Below are 18,797 nucleotides of genomic sequence, written 5' to 3'. Positions count from 1 at the left end.
GAGCCACCATGCTGCCCCCTTTGCAAATTTAATACACATTTTTAAACCAACTTTGGTGTTACTTTATAAATCTTTGCTAGATGGTTTTGCTTTAGAATCTTCTGAACTGGATTTGTCTCAAAATGTACTTACTCTGTCGACAGTTCAAACATTTGTGAGCAGATTCACCCACATCAAATGTTACCGCTCGATTGAATTGGTGTTATCAGTGGTTATCAGCTGATAGATATGGGCCAGTAGGGGTCTCCTGCTGGTTAATCGGCTATACTAATAGAGAAGACTTCAGATCTGTTTTTACATTAGTGTGACGGTTGGGTTTAGGGTTGGGGTAGGGGTGGACGTTAATAAAATACAATTAACTGGAAATTTTATAAATATTGCTCTAGTTAATCAACTACACTAATAAAGAAGACTCCAGATCCAGATCTGTTTTTACATTACTATGACAGTTGGGTTTAAGGTTGGGGTAGATGCTAATAAAATATAATTAATGGAAAATTTATAAATACATCTCGTTAACTTCTAGTGATCTATAGCTAATTATCCATGTGGATGGATGAAAACACCCTTCTGAGCCTACCAGTAGGCGCCGAAGGCTCCTTTCTGGCCCATATCTATCAGCAGATGACCACTGATAACACCCATTCAATCAAGTGATAACATTCAAATCGGCTGGCAGATTCCAGCAAATCATACAGTTTTTTTTTTTTGTTTTTTTTAAAGGAGAACGTGAAAATAAATCATAATTTATATGACTAAGTTTGCCAACAAGTGTCACACATATTCCCACAATATTGTTTATTGTATATATCATTATCATTTTAGCTTTGGTTTGAATTTTAAAATTGTTTCATAACATCCTTTAATAAAGGCTGCAGAACTATTTGGTTCTTAGCAGTCTATTAAAGCAGGCCAAACTCATATGGTTTGTGTTTGTGTGTGTGTGTGTGTGTGTGTGTGTGATACAGTTCAGAGTGTCTTAAAAACACCTTTGTTTAAAGAACGTCCTTCATCCACCACATTTATTTATTTATTTATTTATTTATTTATTTATTTGAGGTTAGAAACAATAGAGTACTACTACTAATAATAAATATTATGATTATGATTATGATGAGAGCATACTGTCCAAGATTATCCTAATAGAGCATTACTTTTCAGGTCAAAGTCTTATTTCAAATAAACATTAATTTTACTGTTCCCTATCATACACGCATACACCTTTGTGCAACTTTCTTCCACAACTTTCTGTTTGTTGATAAGATGACGCTACTCTGTACATACATATGCAATCACTGCAACAAATCAACACCTTAAAGGGTGTTTTTAGCTCAAGTGAACTCACACAATCAAAACACTGCACTTCCTATGTTGATTAATTCACATTTTACACAAATCGTGATAGGAAACTCAAACATACTCAGCCCAGTTGCAGAAGTGAGCAGGAAGGAAGGAGAGGCCAAGAGCCGCACTCGAGTAAGACAAGGCCCACTGATACCAGACACGGTGATTGGTAAGAGAGTGGGGTGAACACACTAAAACCAGCTCATCAGTGTTTACAGAAACTAGGTTTGCCAACTAAACACTGTTAAACATCAACAGTAATCATTATTGGTCATGAAAAAGGCATTTGATTTAACAATTAACATTTTAAAACTAAAAATAAGCATGATTGGTAATATTTGATCATTACTATTTTAAAATCTAAATTGTAATACTTGTAACAGTGAATAAACGAGTACCTTAAAATAATCACAACTAATGTCATTTATAATACCATAATATAATCATCATCAAACCAAAGACCCTATACCAAACTATTTTTTTCTAACGTTCACCATTTCATAAAATTAACATCTTCCAAAAGCCTTTAGCTCAATGTGCTTCTTGGTTTGTTTCTCTTCTGTTTGTTTCATTTATTTGTTGTTCATGTACTGTATATTTATAATGTGTTGTTAGTGTATCTGTTTGTTTTGTGTTTGTCAATGTGTGTAATGTTTCAAAAATGAAATCTTGGCTCTTTGTTTTCTATGTCTGTGCTGTCACGCTCTGTAGACCTGCCCACTTTGAAACCTCATTGGCTATTTATCAAGCTCCACTTATTTGCATATTAAAAAAACCTGTTCTGACTGGTGCAGCCAATCGATTAGATCAGAAGCATTTTTTTCTCAGTGTGAGCAGACAGTTAATGTTAGTCATTAGTGCAGTGTAAATTAAGGACAAACCCATTTGTTGGTTAAAAAAAAAAATAACTCTGTGGTTGGAGTGTCCATATTTTACACAAATTTGGGTCATAGCATTTTTAAAGTGTGGTATGAGATGAATGTATAAAAACTATATATATATATATATATATATATATATATATATATATATATATATATATATATATATATATATATATATATATATATATAATTTATTTATTTTTATATATATATTGACAGTGTACTTTTAAGAATTTTATTAGAGAAATTAATTAATTTATTCATTCATTCATTTTCTTTTCAGCTTAGTCCCTGTATTAATAAGGGGTCACCACAGCGGAATGAACCGCCAACTTATCTTATGTTTTACGCAACCCATCACTGGGAAACATCCATACACTATCGTTAATGCACTTACACTATGGACAATTTAGCTTACCCAATTCACCTGTACTGCATGTCTTTGGACTGTGAGGGAAACCGGATCAGCCGGAGGAAACCCAATGGAAGAACATGCAAACTCCACACAGAACTGACCCAGCTGAGGACCAGCAACCTTGTTGCTGTGAGGCGACAGCGCCATTCCTTTTTTAAGTATGGTTTGCTTTTAAGTACCTTTTGACAGTGGAAAAGACCATAAAAGCGTACCAAACCAAACCGTACCGTACCACTCAGTGCTTACAGCCTGTTTATGTTTCATGCCTAGCTATGTGGAGCAGCATTTTAAACCAATGACGTTTCACTGTAAGTGGAATTCTTTGGCATGACACAAAATAAACAAGTCACACTCTTCCTAAAGCATGTTTATAGGCTCAACGTCTGAAAAATGTTCCTTGTTTGCATTGTTGTTGTGGTTTTCGTCAATGTTAAATGTTTGTTTGTAAGTGCTCTTATTTTTATTCTAAATATTCTTCCCAACCTCTTCATCATATCAATCTTGGAAATGCTTCACCGGCTGACCAAACGACATGACTGAAGGTGGAAGTAACCCGTCAGATAAAGAAACCCCATCAGATAAACAGAAACCATCAGGTTCTGGAAATCCATCAGGTTCCAGTAACCAATCAGGTTCAGGAAACCCATCGGGTTCTGACAACGCTTCAGGCTCCGCAAACCCGTCTGGGTCTGGAGCCGCATCAGGTTCTGGTAGCCCTTCGGGTTCCGGGGATCCACCAGGCCCTGAGAAGCCACCAGGTCCTGTAGGTCCATCAGATGGCAGCACTGAAGCTACCGAGGAAGAAAAAGGTGCTGAAGATGAAAAGGATGAGTCGGCTAAAGCTCGCAGGCGTTCAGAGCGTAAAAAACAAGGCTCACAGGTTCCAGAAAAAGTTGTTGGTAAGAGATGTTTGAAGTTGCTCTGACAGTTGCATGGAAGCAATGTCACCATTCAGAAAACTCAGGAATAAGCGTAGTCTCTTGTAGGAGCTTAAGACCTAATTCAGTCACATAACCAGGGGCGGATTTGACCAATGAGCAAGGTAAGCAGCTGCCTAGGGTCCCAGGAAATCTGAGGGACCTCAAATAAATGGCTAGATTTATATCTATAAATTATATATAAGTGAAGGTTATTTATAAACTAATTTCGAGAGGAGCACGTGCTTGTGATAGATACCACCTGGTCCACATTAGCTAACACTGATTTATCAATCAGACGACTCCTTAACCACTATAAATGACCACAGTATCTTACTTCAGCCATCTTCGTCTTGAAGAATCCCCCCTTCCACCCTGACTCCTCCTATTTCCTTGTGGTTAGCACCACGGCCGCACAGTAAGAATGTCACCGGCTCGGATACTCCCTGGCCAGGTCGGCATTTCTGCGTGGAGTTTGCATGTTCTCCTCGTGTTTGCGTGGATTTTCACCAGGCTCTCCGGTTTCCTCCCACAGACCAAAAACATGTAACATAAGTAAATAGACAAATCTAAATTGACAGCATAGACACTTCATAGCATTAATCTACTTCCAACATTATCAAGCAGGGGAGTAATCGAGACCTACCTGAACTCGGTCTTTCCTCTCGCCCTGCAACTGGAGGGAGCCCCGGGCTCGAGGATCTCACCAGTTCAGGGCTCTCTCCCGGGACAGCATGCCAAACATGCTCCATAATCAATCATCAGCTAAGGGCGAACTCTTGAATTTGGGTTTTTATTGTATTTTGTATGGTAAGGGTCTAAAAATTCTAGTTTGAATGTAATTATTACATCTGCGCAAATGTATCCCCCACCCTCAACTATGGATAAGTTCAGCAGTAAAATCAGTTTTAAAAACGAATGAGTTCATTTATTAATAATGTTAATTCATTGAAAGAAAATAAATGATTTCAAAAGTTTTACTAGATGTTACAAGATGCCATACATGTTATTATTATTATTTTGCATTAAGATAGAATGTAGAAAAATAGACAGTGATATAAGAAAAGAAAAAAACAACAACAAAATAAATTAAAAATAAATGAAAGTACAAAAGGTGCATTTTAGAACTTTTAAGCCCCATGGCTGGAATTGCTCAATCCGCCCCTGCATATAGAAAATAAACAAGGTTATCCATACTTTGCTAAAAGTCCTTTGTATTATATTTATTCAACTTTAAATCAACCAAGCTTTTGTGTTGTAGATAATTTTTCTTCAGGACCAAACATCTCACAGCAGATAACTTTCAACTGAGCAAACTTGTCAGATTCAAAGTCCCAAGAGCTCTTTACTTTAAGATTACACCCTTGGGTTCAACAGCTATAGAACTGTCTTTGTAAGCATATACATATTCATATCAGCAGTTCTTGGCCACAATGTGTGTGTTGAAACTTTGTGAGGGGCATATCTGATGAGCTAGCTCAAAAAAGTGAGGGATATATTGAGCAAGGTGGGTTGTAATCAGTAACTTTAATAACCTCTTTAATTAGCTTGATTTGAGTAGGCGGAATTTTTTTCCCCAGTGGGTGTTGGATAACTTTGTTTATTAAAGAAATAATTCAGCCAAATAAAATTTACCAGTAACCATCTTTATAATAATATTAATAATACTAACAACAATATGAATAATTTTTAAATAATCTTCACATTGTTTTGTGTATTACTTTGTACTTTTTTTAAATAATTAGTTTATTATTTACTTATAGTATAGCCAAGATGTATATGTATGTATGTATATGTGTGTGGGTGTGTGTGTGTGTATGTGTATGTGTGTATGTATATATATATATATATATATATATATATATATATATATATATATATATATATATATATATATATATATATATATATATATATATATATATATATATATAGTTTATTTATATACATATTGTTCTAATATTGTATAGAATATCAATGAAAAATAAATTATACAAAAATATACAGGTTTTGAGTAACATCATTGAGTAAACTAGACCTTTAAATAAACAAACTGAAAAATGTACTCAATATAACATGAGTTGGGATCAACAATTTTTTTTTTACTCAGTAACAAACTGGTTTAAAAATAATACCCAGTCTGCAATGTGCCAGACATGTGTGTGTCTGCTGTTTGTGTATACCAGTATGTGCTTGTATTGTCCTCACCAAGCTTGGTTGTCTTGCTAAAGGCTAATTACCTCGTGTACTAATAATAAAAAACAGGGAGATGATAAAATCTCAATAAATGATACCAAACATGACCACACACTTTAACTACAAGAAGCAAGATCATTAACTGCCAAAATACTTGGCATTCATCACAAGGAAACAACCCAAGCAGCATTTATCTGGAGATTAGAGCAGATTAAGCATAAGATCATGTTCCATTTGGATGTTGTCCAAATAATCAACAATACAAAATGGAAAGAGAGCTGGAAGGTAATGTAATTGCCATTAGAACAGCAATATTCATAATCCCACCCAAACCAGAAGGTTTCAATCATTTGCCCATTAGTGTTGAAGCAGACGAGTAGTTAGAGTGACTGCTAATTACCCCAACTAAACAACATCACACAAGAGTAATAATTATGCATTACTGAACTGAAAACAATGTACAATACAGTTCAAAATAATATACACGGCCCTTCAGAAATGCTTCATTAATGTCTTCATCATCAACACATGGATTCTAAGAAGAAACAGACTGTGAGAAGGCAAAACTGCAGACAATAGCAAGATACAAGTCACCTGATTTTTTATTTCTGTGAACATTTATTCATACACTGTAAAACCCAACAGTCAACTTCATCAAAAGAAATGAGTGTAGTTAACTCAAAATTTACTACAAGTTCATTCTACCCATTTGAAAAGAGTTTTGAACTCTTGAAGAGTGTTGAAGGTAATGAGGTAATTAAATACCTCATTACTTCAAATAAAAAGAGCAAGTTCAAGGTACTTGTATATATTAGTTTTTTAACTCAAATGGTTTGTAGCAATCGTTTTCCTCAAATAATTTGAGTTGCCTTAACTTATAAGGTTTTACAGTACTCAGTTGGTTTGAGTTCTCTTCATTTATTGGGTTTTACTGTGCTCAAATTGCTTCATTTACTCAAATGGATTAAGTTCACAGTACTCATTAGTATTACTTGTTGAACTTAAGTGGTTTGTTGCAATCCGTTTACTCAAGCAGTTTAGTTACTTTAACTTTTTGGGTTTTACAGTGTATTTGAATGAAAGTGAATGTCCTTTAATGCATTATATTAATTATGTATGTCACTAGGTACTAAGCATAAAATGCTACTGTTTTCAATTAATGGATTACAATTCACCCAGCCGCGCAGCAAAGAAAAATGATAACCACGCTTGACCAGTAATCAAAATGAACTGCAATGCATCTAAATTATTCATTTGGTTCACAAATCCTTTGCAGATCCTGGTGTTTACTTTGCTGCTGGGCTGGAAGACTGCAAAGTTATTATAGGAGAGGAGGCTGAACTGGTCTGCAAACTCAGCAGTGCTGATTGCGAGGGTGTCTGGTCCAAAGATGGCACAGAGGTATAAAAAAAGCCATATTATGTATGTGGTACATAAAACCATGTTATGTATGTGCGCATAGACACAAATTCTCTGTGCATTTCTCTCTAGATTACTGCTTCCTCTGAGGGAATGGCAATCAGTAAAGATGGAGCCACTCACAAACTAAAAATTGACAAAGTAACTGAAGAATTTGCTGGAACTTATCGATTTGAGGCTGATGGGCGTAAAACTGAATGCACAATTGCTGTTGAAGGTTTGTTTTGAATCTGCTAATTTTAGCCAATGCATTTACATTTGTAACGAATTTCACGTTTATACTTTTTAATTGTATTCACATGTTAAGATCCACCAAGATTTGATAGCGCAGAACTTGAAGCATTTGTCAAACCAATTGTCATCAAACACAATCAAAAAGCCACTTTCAAAATCCCATACATTGGCCGTGAGCCATGCAAAATTCAGTGGTACAAAGATGGCGAAGAGCTCGCGTCAGACTCTCACTGCAAGATTGAGATTACAGAGGGTGAGAGCCGTCTACTTCTCACCAAACTGCAACGTAAAGACACTGGGGAAATCAAAATCAAAATCAAAAATGAGTTCGGCACAGTGGAAGCCATTTCTAACCTAGTTGTCCTTGGTAAGTAAGAACAACAATATCCATTACAAAGGTTGTATACTGTGCTTTGCATAATACAATCAACATATGTCATTTAGATAAACCAACTCCCCCTCTTGGACCTCTGGAGATTGTTGAAGCATCTTCCAACTGCGTCGAGATCAAGTGGAGACCACCAAAAGACGATGGCGGTTGCCCTATTAAGCATTATATACTTGAGCGCAACCAAATTGGACGCAATACATGGAAAAAGATAGGCCAGATTCCTGGGAAAGCCCACTACAAAGACACGGATGTTGACCATGGCAGGAGATACTGCTACCGTATCAGAGCCGAGACTGATCAGGGCATCAGTGAACTGATGGAGACTGAGGATGTACAGGCTGGCACTAAAGGTGACTTATTACAAATATCTCTAGAAACACTTTGCTAGTCAGTCACACTCTAGACTAGTAGTCCCAGGGTACTCTCACATCTGTGGTTCGGCTCATTTGGTCCAGACCAAGGGCAACAAATGAAACATTGTAGCATTTTTCTGCCGTTTTTGGGTCCTTTTCACACCACACTGATTATTTAGTCTAAACAAGACAAAAACCACATCACTCATCGGACAGATATTATTGAACGTATTTCCTAAACTGCTTTTCAATCGGTCAGAATTAACGTGTGGGAAAATACCAATGGAAATCCTGCAAGTGAACAAACCGGCAGACAAAAAATGTCAATTTTAGCTATAGAGGGACGACTGGGCTGGCTGATTGCATCCCCGGTCATAGTATACTATATATTTTATATACATCACTTTAGACAAACTATACATTTCAAGAATGAAGAACGGCTGCAGCTGGAAAACAATGTTTTAATGCATTGCAAACAGAGAAGGCGCATCATTAATAACTTCAGGAGAAGGTGTGAATAAACTTATCTAAATTGCAACATGGTCATCTTCCAGAAATATTACCAACGATCCAATAGGTATTGTTTTTCCTTCTCTCTGTTTAAAACTGTTGGTAAAGCTCTGTCTATAAATATGTGTCATCCACATCCCTTTAGATCGGCAGCTGGATTACTCCAAATAGGTGCCGTACTTTTTGCGGTTGGGTCCGTTTTCGTTCGGATCATGTTTTCACCACAATTGAACTGCTCCAGGGTTCGCTTGAAAGAGTACAAAAACTACCTTTTTAAGGAGGTCTCTTCAGGCTTTTTTGGTCGGTTTTTGGTGCGCACTCGAGTGTGATTGCTACATTCACACCAGCCCAAACAAACTGCACCAAGAGGGAAAACAAACTCTTATGCGATTCAACCAAACTAAATAAGGCAGGTGTAAAAAACACCCTCAAACTCAATTCCTGGAGGCCCACAGCTCTACAGATTTTAGCTCCAACCAATATTCTATAGTAGTCTGGAACACCTTGATTAGTTGGATCAGGTGTGTTTGTTTAGGGTTTGAGCAAAACTGTGCAGAACTGTGGCCCTTCAGGAATCGAGTTTGAGGCCCATGCTCTAGACCAGGGCAATTCAATTGGTGGCCCACAGGCCGAACTCAGCCCTCGAGGCAATTTGTTCTGGCCCTCCAATTAGTGTGACCAAGACATCAAAAATAAATTTAGTTCAGCCAAAAAAACGGTTGCTATAGTTATGAAGTAGGGTACATTTGTTCAATACAGCATAAGCTGCAGTTGAAGGCTGGGCAGGGTGTGAGTCACATGACATTGAGCAAATGGTGCGAGCAGCTGAAAACATTTAGATGTGTTTGTAGAAAAGACCTTTCGTACAAGGCACTGATATCTAATTAGGGATGCAACAATTAACTGATTTCACTATTAACTGCACTTTAATTTGTCATGGTTAATTGAAAATCAATCGAAAAGACTTCTCGATGCCACATTTTTGTTGCACGGAACAAAACTGCTGCAATTAAACAATGTTATGCCAAGCTGCCAACCGTTGCTGGTTTAAAGTTCCTAACTTGTACACCAAGGCTAATACAGACACACTGGATTAACTATAGCAGTGGGCCATTCACATATTGCGTCTTTCCACCCACAAGTTTGTTATTTCTAATGTAAGAATATATGTCAATATGCACGCAAAATTGAGCAATGCGCACATGGCTTTCCGAGCACATGCAGTAAAAAGCATCTCATGCTGTAGCGGTGAGAGTTGTGTGTGCCTTTCAGTGCAATGTAAACAAAAGATACAGTATGTCAGACGAATTATTATTAAAATGATTATGTATGCATGAACGCATATGATAACAGCAGTTAACCTATTAGCTAATATTAGCTTACATTTACAGTAGACCTGATAACCATGAAACCATGATTATTTTTTACAATGTACAACCAAAATCTACAAACGTTCAATCTCTAATTGTTATGCAGTTCAAAACAAAACATTTGAATGTGTTTGAATGTAGAAGCCTACTTAAACATTGCACTGCTTTTGTTGTGCTTTGAAATACAACATTTGAATATGTCTGTAAAAAAAAGCCTATTGTACAAAGCACTGATATTAGATAGTCCGCAAAATACAACATATTAACATTTTAATGTAGAAAAGGCCAACACGGGTGTCTTAAAAAGCGAAAACACAACATATGGGCTCTTATATGCAGTTGTGTTCTCAGTAATATTGAAAATTCATGTCTCTCCAGTTCTTTATTTGGGATGCTTTTCATGAACTGGCCCCCATGACAAGCTAATTGAATAGCCCTGCTCTAGACTGTTTAAATAACGTCTAAACCTGTCTTCCTATCCAGCATACCCTGGTCAGCCATCTGCTCCTAAAGTAGCCAGCGCCTTCAAAGACTGCATTAACCTCACATGGGCTCCTCCGACCAACACTGGAGGAACTAATATTTTGGGTTACAACTTGGAGAAACGCAAGAAGGGCAGCAACTTGTGGAGCCACGTCAATCCACCAGATCAACCAATCCAAGGTATGTCTCACATTTTTTTAGACAAGCTTTACAATGAAATTCTGTCTGGTGGAAATGTTTAATCACCCAATTGCCATCCACAGCAAAGAAATATGCTGTACAAGATGTAGTCGAAGGAATGGAGTATGAATTCCGTGTCTCCGCCATCAACATATCGGGATCTGGTGAACCGAGTGTCCCCTCAGAATTTGTGTTTGCAAGAGATCCAAAAAGTGAGTATGTTTTCAGGTTTCTCATTTTCCTCAGAAAGTAAAGTGGTATTCAGCAAATGTATTCTCAAGGATTAAAAAAAGAAGAAGAAAAAAAGAACCACGGCCCTCATGGATATGCAAAAACGCAAGGATTTAGGTCAGAATTTTGGGGCTTCAAAATAACAAGCTTATTCCATCTGCTTATGCACTTCTCTCTATTTTCTATTGCTTTTGTCCCCATTTCACATTAGAACCCCCTGGTAAAGTTGCTGACCTTAAAGTGACGGACTCCAGCTACACAACCCTCTCCTTGTCATGGACTAAACCAAAAGTTGACCCCGGGGTTCACGATGAGGCTAAGGGATACTTTGTTGATATCAGGCTTGCTGAGAACCAAGATTGGGATCGATGCAACCCACATGCAGTCACCATGACCTCCTTCACTGCAAAGAGAATGAAATCAATGGCCATGTATTGGGTAAGAGTGATCGCCGTCAATGAAGGTGGAGAAGGTGAGCCAAAGGAATTGGACAACTACATCTTGGCAATGCCTCCACCAGGTAAACCACGTTGTCTATAATTTAGCAAGCAGTATCTCTCACGTTTTTAATGTATGTAATATATCACCTCATTAACTCAATTTATTGTTCCTCTTAGTGCGACCAAAATTCACTGATGCCAAGATCAAGAGTTTCATGGTGGTGAGAGCTGGAAATTCTGCACGTTTCAACATCAACTTTGAGGTAAATATACTAATACAGGTTCCGAAAGAGAAAAAAGATAGTTATGATACACTCTAGAGCTGCACGATTCTGGCTAAAATGAGAATCGCGATTTTTTTTGCTTAAAATAAAGATCAAGATTTTCTCACGATTCTGTAGATATATATTATTTTTTCTCAAACATATGGTTAAACAACAATAATAATATTTTTTGTAGGTCTACTGGCTTATATAAATAATTCTATTCTACTTATAATAATTCTGATGTTTAATTATTATGTTTGAGATATATGCTTGTAATCTGTCATTGACAACATTATTAGACAGTTATTCACTGGTAAAATCAGACATTTGCCATAATCAGATTATATTCAACAATATATAGGCTAGAGTAGTACAGTGCTGACACAGTAAACATTTATTTTCATGCACAACTCTGTTCGCTATGAAAGAAAAACATATCAAATGCTTGTCATAATCATAACTCTAAAATGAGATATGAACATTTAAATGACGTGCACACTTTAGGTTTCATTTTGACTGCTTGTGCTTGTTCATACTTCACACGCGGTTCCCAAACGATCACTCTGTGCCACAAACTGATTATTATTTACAACTGTATTACCTGTTACTCGCTGTTTGCGCAGGTTCTGTTCACTAAAGTAGAAGCATGCGTGCGCGTCTTTCAAGTAGCGCGTGCACCCGCCCTCTCTGTCAGCAGCTCACGTCACGTGTGATTTCCCGGCCGCGAATACATCATTATATGAAGACAGAAATGACATTTTGGGGATGAATTATACCTTATAAATACAGTATGTGACTCTTTCAACATCATTTGGAGGGATCCATGTCGCTCAGCATTGTGTGTGAAGCAATGAAAAGACTCGTGCAGCTGCCTTTTCTTCTCTCCTGAACTTGAAAACATGATTGGCAGAATCATAGAAATGCTAAATTAAGATCGTCTAGGGGGTCGAATCGAAATCGCGATCTTTTTACGATTAATTGTGCAGCTCTTCTCCATGGCCACTTTTAATAGTTACACCTGTTCAATGGCTCAAAAATACAAACATTTAATCAGCCAATCACATTGCAGGAACTAAATGCATTAAGGCATTTATTGTAGATTAAGATGGTCTGCTGACGTTCAAACTTAGCATCAGAATGGGGAAGAATGGTGATTTAAGCGACATGGCTTTCTGAAACTGCTGATCTACTGGGATTTTCACACATAACCATCTCTAGGGTTTACATAGAATGGTCAAAAAGAAAAAATATCCAACAAGAGGCTTTACTGTGGTCAAAAATGTCAACAAACAGCCACACGTTACAACCAAGGTCTGCAGAAGAGCATCTCTGAACACACAGCAAGTCAAACATTGAAGCAGATGAGCTATAGCAGCAGAAGATTATCACACTGTATGCAATTCCTGTCAGCTGAGAAAAGGTAACTGATACTGCAGTATTAATGCCGTCTCTATATTTAAGCAACAGAACATTGGAAACATGTTGTCTGACCTGATGAGTCTTGATTTCTGCCGCAACATTCAGATGGTAGAGTCAGGGTCAAACCACATTAAAGTATGGATACATCCTGCTTTCTATGTACAATTTATGCTTCACCTGATGGTTTAATGCTTTTTTCTTGGTCAAGTTGGGCTCCAAATAAACATATTATTAACACTACTGTCTAAGTACTGCTGTGACTGTCTAACTACTGTTGCTGACTATGTCCATTCCTTTAAGGCCCCAGAGCACCCATCTCATGATGGCTAGCAGGATAACACTGCATGTCACAAAGCTCAGTCATCTCAGAATAATTTCTTGAACATGACAATGAATTGACTGCACTCTAAAGCTCTTTGCAGTCACCAGATCTCAGTCCATTAGAGCACTTTTGGGATGCACAGCGGACAAAATCTGCTGCAACTGTATGGTGATATCATGTCAATATGGATCAAAATCCCTAAGGATTATTTTCAGCATCTCAGCAGCTTGTTAAATCTAATGTAGGTATATCCAAAAAAAAAGTGGCCAGTGAGTGAATTCTGCCTGTGGTATGATGGAAAAAAGTGCTGTCATGCAGTATCCTATTCATCCTTCTCAAATCCTTGATCAAAAATGTAGTACTGATTTACGCCAGCAAATCATTTGGGAATACTAACTGAATATTATGTCTTCTAATTGATATTCATCAGCCAGGATGTAATCGGCAACCTCCTCATGTACTTTTCAGATCATTTTCACTCCTTTCATGAAAATTATATTTTGCATTGGCCACATGTTCAATAAATGTCTTATATCACCCTTTTTATACAGGCTTCCCCATGGCCCGATGTCATCTGGCTGAAAGATGGTATCCCTGTGTCCAAACGTGCCACTATTAGTAATGCTGAGGGAGCCTCTCAGATCCTGATCCCGTCTGCAGAGCGCTCAGATACAGGAATCTACACCATCGTAGTCAAGAACATTGTGGGACAAGAGACCTTCAGTATTGAGATTAGAGTCACAGGTAATATAAGGGGGGAAGCACTTGTTGTCAATTTCTCTGTCTGGCTGACGGTACCTGTTGTGAAATTCTAAGACAAGCCAAAAACCAGGGAGAACTTTTAGGTATAAAGCAGAATCAAAGAACTCAGCGTCGCTGTGGCGTCATCGAAAGAACTCTGAACTAGTACAGCAGACACTCAGTTTAAATACATTTTTACAGACATTGATACATGTAGGTGGGGACAGTCTAAAACAAAGGATGCAAATGAAGTGTTGTTGTCGGCAGGGTAAATTGCCTTTTCAGCCCCAATCTTATGAGCATATAAGTACCTATTCATGATACATTTTAGCATGAAAACAAAGTGTGCAAATGGGGTTCTGGAGACAGAACCCGTCCGACCAGTTTGACCATTTGTTAGACAATAGACACAGCTGTGCTGTAAAACTGACAATTTGCATTACTTTGGCGACAATCAGGGCTCAGGAAACCAAGAGATTTTAAGGTCTGTCAGACCCTAAAAACCAAAGAATATAAATGTTCTGTTATATATAGATTATTGCTAATTTGAAACTAGATTATATAAATTTAAATTCCCAAACACTGTATGTTTTAATCATTTTACTGTACATCATTTACACATAGTGTGTGATTTCTGTGCCTCTACAGCTGTTGGGTGAAAACTAGATATTAGCCACACCTTTTATTCAAATAACTGGTTTAAGCAAAATTGGCTAAATGTAGAGATGCAAGATATACGTTTATCAGCAGCCATATCACTATCGGCCGATAAATGCTGTATTTAATGCTATCGTCATCGATCTGATGTCAAAATTTGGCCGATATCTTTAAGCCGATAAATAGCTAATTGTACAGAACTGCCTACCTCCCAAGTCTTGTTCAGATTTGTCAAGCACACTAAAGGGGCTTTTCACACATTGTTTATCCCTTATAAACCCTTTTTTTGTGTGGTATTGTTGTACGTTAATAACGCAGTAAGTAACCATATTCCTTATCATTGTAGATATGTTTGATGTGTGTTTTGGTTTAAATCGCCTCAGGAAAAGAATTAAACATAATAGCAGTTATATGCACAAGCTAAACAACTCATTGGGTTGTTTGTAATCTAATATGATTGTTTGTTTTCGTCAACGCTTTGCTTGCCATGTGTTGGTGTAATATTGTTTTCAGTTTGATCGGCATATTGATATTGATTATAACGAGCGCTCATAATGGCTACCACACCGCACACACACATAATGCTTGATTCACAAGGGGCTTCAGCGTCAATGCTTGACAGAGGGTGTGTCTAAAGTTGGGGCTGACGCGATCGCCATAGCAGCGTCGGCCAATGAAATTAGTCAGCAATTGGTTCCGTCTGAGCTGGTGTATTTGCATACTGTGATCTGATTGGCTGGCGCTTCCGCTGGTGATAACCAATATATATATATATATATATATATATATATATATATATATATATATATATATATATATATATATATATATATATATATATCAGTTATCGGCCTCCAAATCTAAAGTTGTTGATTATCGATATCGGCCCAAAAATCCATATCTGTAAATCTCAAATTAAATGTGGGTTTATGGGGAATTTGACAGTTTTTCAACTTTTTGAGAAAAAAAAAATATGATTCACTTATGAGTGCCTCTACTTTAACAATGAGGTATTGATTATTAAAAATAGTAATATTTAATAAATAAATAAAATATGATAATAATTTGTATTTTTTGTATTTATTTTACTTTTGTAATGTTTTGAAATATTATTATGATTATTATTCATAATATTAAAAAAAGTCCTTTCCTGTCTTATTCGATCAATGTCATAGTATATGGCATATTATCTGATCAAGAGTATTAATTTTTTCCCATGGAAATCTTATTAACCCATTACTAACAATATAGATTTGTAGACACTCACAAAAACAATGTACTCACGCAGAACTGCTCTGTAGAGAAATGTGCATCTAATAGGCTTCTAATCTGCCAGTCCTGATGAAGTACAACTGATTGTTTTGGTGTAGATGAGCCAAAGCCTCCAGGTCCCATAGAGTTGGATGAGAATGTTCCGGGCACAGTGACAGTTTCCTGGGAACCTTCCCCTGACGAGAAGCGCGATGATCGCCTGCATTACATGGTGACCAAAAGAGACTCCAGCAAGAGGACCTGGCACACTGTAGCAGACCGTATCTTCAACAACCGCTTCACAGCCTGCAACATCATGCCAGGGAGGGAATACCAGTTCCGCGTCTACTCCAAAAATGACATTGGCCTGTCTGCCCCTTCAGAGTCAACAAAATGGCTAATCACATCCAAGAAAGGTTTGTGATACGGGCAGTGGTTATTCAAACTAATTAATCATGTTAAGCTTTTTTATAAAAGGTAGAGGATATCTATACTGAGTAACTGTAGATGATGTTTGCACAAAGTATAAACTGCATCTAAATGCAAATTTCAAAGTATGAATAAGGCATTGGCTTTTAAAAGGTGGAAGGAGTTAGCTGATATAATATGATTTTTCTACTGCTTTTTGCTTGAGTATGAGATGGTGGTTCACACACTTATCATATAAATGTAACAAAAATACCCTGAAAGCCACATGTTAATATTACAATGACCTGTGTAGGCCTAGCAATGTAAAAAACTTATTTGCAAAAGAAAATTGACAGCTTTAAAATGAATTTACATTTGCTAATCTTAATAAATGTAGCTTTTAGCATGTATTGATAATATCAGAAGTCAAAAGTAATATTATTTATTTACATTCCTGATATAATGTGAACCAACAGTTTTGTTTACTTCACAGCATCCACAAATACTGATACACACAAACACCAATTTTCATTTAATGTAAATTATTAACTAACATAACAATTGGAATTATATTTTGTGTTAATATATTATTATGCCAATATGCTATTCTTATTGCAGTATATCCTATATAGTAACTTTATTGCCGCATTTACATTTACATATATATATATATATATATATATATATATATATATATATATATATATATATATATATATATATTGCAAAATATCTATAGACTTTGACTGAATGTTCTTTATTTGTTGAGCATTAACTCTACATTAATAAAAGTTAGTAAGCAGTTTATAACTACAGCTACCAATGCTGTATTCTTGACATGTAAAATGTGCTTAATTATTGTGTTTTCATACTTTGTTAATGATTATTTTTTCATAACTAAATTAAGCGTCACATAATTTACAAACTAGTTATTTAAGGTTAGTTGGTGGTTTTTAAAGATCCCTCAGAATGAGTATGAGTTAGTAAATGATTAATAAACCATTCAAATTAACATTTATAACTCTTATTATTCAGGCGTATACAAATAGTTCATTTGTGTTGATAAATGCTTTAATAACTCAGCTTCATCCAGTGTTGTGACCTAATCTAAAGGGAGGATTATTTATGCTTTATAAATCCTTTATGCATGATGTAAAATGCATAATTAAGGGCTTAGTTATATTCTAAACAGGAAGTTCTATTCATTTGAAGATACACTAAGAAAACTGAATCAAATGAAAAATAAATCTTTGCAATCTTAACAAAAATAAAATGACTATAAAATTTAAACAACCGCACATTGAAATGTTGTATTATAATATTTTTCCTAAATTATTATATTGTTGTTGTTTTACCCAATTTTACAGTATTTTTACAATAATTTGATTTTTTAGATAGGATTGCAAAGATTATTGTTCGTTAAATACTGAGCCTTTAATTATCATTTATAGTGGACTTATAAAGCATAAATAGTGCTCACTTTAGATTTGGTCACAAAACTACATGAAATTAAGTTAATAAAGCATTTAATAACATACATAGTAACCATTACTATACGCCTGATTAATAAGACAAATAAATGTTGATTTCAATAGTTTAAATAGTCAATAGCCATTTACTTATTCTGAATTATCTTAAAAACCATTGACTACTTTTAAATATAACTGGTTTGTAAATATTGCTATACTTAATTTAGTCATGAAAAATAAATCTCTCACAAATTATGAAAGTACAATTATTAAACACATTATAAATGTGCTTATAAGTCAAGATTAGAGCATTTGTAACTGCAGGTATAAACTACTTACAAACGATTACTAAAGTAGCGTTAATGCTAAACAGATAATGAATTCACTATTTGCTAATGCTTAATAAACGATTCATCGAGTGTAGTTATTATCAAATCTTACATATTTTGGTTTTTCTGCATCAAAATGTCATGTTTGTGTGTGTGTGTGTTGGGGGTGTAGCAATCTCAGCATGAGAATTGTTTCTACACTCTGATGTTTTTATAAACAAATTTTGGGAGGCGAATGCAGATATTTTGAGAAGGCTAATTCATTATTGACAATCATTCTATTATTCTTTAGCAGTGTTTCTCAACCACTAGCTCCACCAGCTCTGCACATTATCCATGTCTCCTTAACTAAACACATCTGATTCAGATCATCAGCTCATTATCAGAGACTGAAAGACCTGTAATGGGTGTTACAGACAAAAGAGACATCCAAAACAATGTTTGTGGGCCTCCAGGAACGTGGTTGAGAAACAATGTTCTATAGTATTCTAGTATCTCCCATATTTTGAAAAGCAACCAAACAGTTGAAAATCACTGATATATTTTTAGTCTTAAGCACGTTCTGCCA

The 18,797-nt window shown here is 36.0% G+C and overlaps 1 protein-coding gene and 1 long non-coding RNA gene across 9 annotated transcripts in view; one reads left to right on the top strand and one right to left on the bottom strand.

The window, feature by feature from the left end:
• Positions 1 to 18,797, bottom strand: part of LOC147836467 (uncharacterized) — a 97,349-nt gene that overhangs the window by 70,702 nt on the left and 7,850 nt on the right. Inside the window, exon 1 of one of the 3 annotated variants that reach the window (XR_015494109.1) lies at positions 16,057 to 16,315. The exons of the other annotated variants lie outside the window; for them this stretch is intronic. This is a non-coding gene — a long non-coding RNA (uncharacterized LOC147836467). Of the gene's footprint in view, positions 1 to 16,056; positions 16,316 to 18,797 lie in introns of those variants that run through there. 3 annotated transcript variants of the gene reach the window in all.
• Positions 1 to 18,797, top strand: part of igfn1.1 (immunoglobulin like and fibronectin type III domain containing 1, tandem duplicate 1) — a 58,928-nt gene that overhangs the window by 36,107 nt on the left and 4,024 nt on the right. For 2 of the 6 annotated variants that reach the window (XM_087255562.1, XM_087255561.1), the window contains 12 exons: positions 1,406 to 1,513; positions 3,186 to 3,542; positions 7,033 to 7,157; positions 7,248 to 7,392; positions 7,483 to 7,776; positions 7,854 to 8,150; positions 10,517 to 10,696; positions 10,780 to 10,908; positions 11,139 to 11,447; positions 11,545 to 11,630; positions 13,926 to 14,118; positions 16,143 to 16,439. In XM_087255562.1, coding sequence (XP_087111688.1) covers positions 1,406 to 1,513; positions 3,186 to 3,542; positions 7,033 to 7,157; positions 7,248 to 7,392; positions 7,483 to 7,776; positions 7,854 to 8,150; positions 10,517 to 10,696; positions 10,780 to 10,908; positions 11,139 to 11,447; positions 11,545 to 11,630; positions 13,926 to 14,118; positions 16,143 to 16,439 — 2,520 coding nt within the window. 6 annotated transcript variants of the gene reach the window in all.

This window comes from Danio rerio, chromosome 6 (genome assembly GCF_052040795.2).
Source record: "Danio rerio strain M-AB ecotype USA chromosome 6, GRCz13ab, whole genome shotgun sequence".
Classification (NCBI taxonomy): domain Eukaryota; kingdom Metazoa; phylum Chordata; class Actinopteri; order Cypriniformes; family Danionidae; genus Danio; species Danio rerio.
The sequence above is the reverse complement of the archived record's forward strand: the minus strand, read 5'-3'. Positions and strand labels throughout refer to the sequence as shown.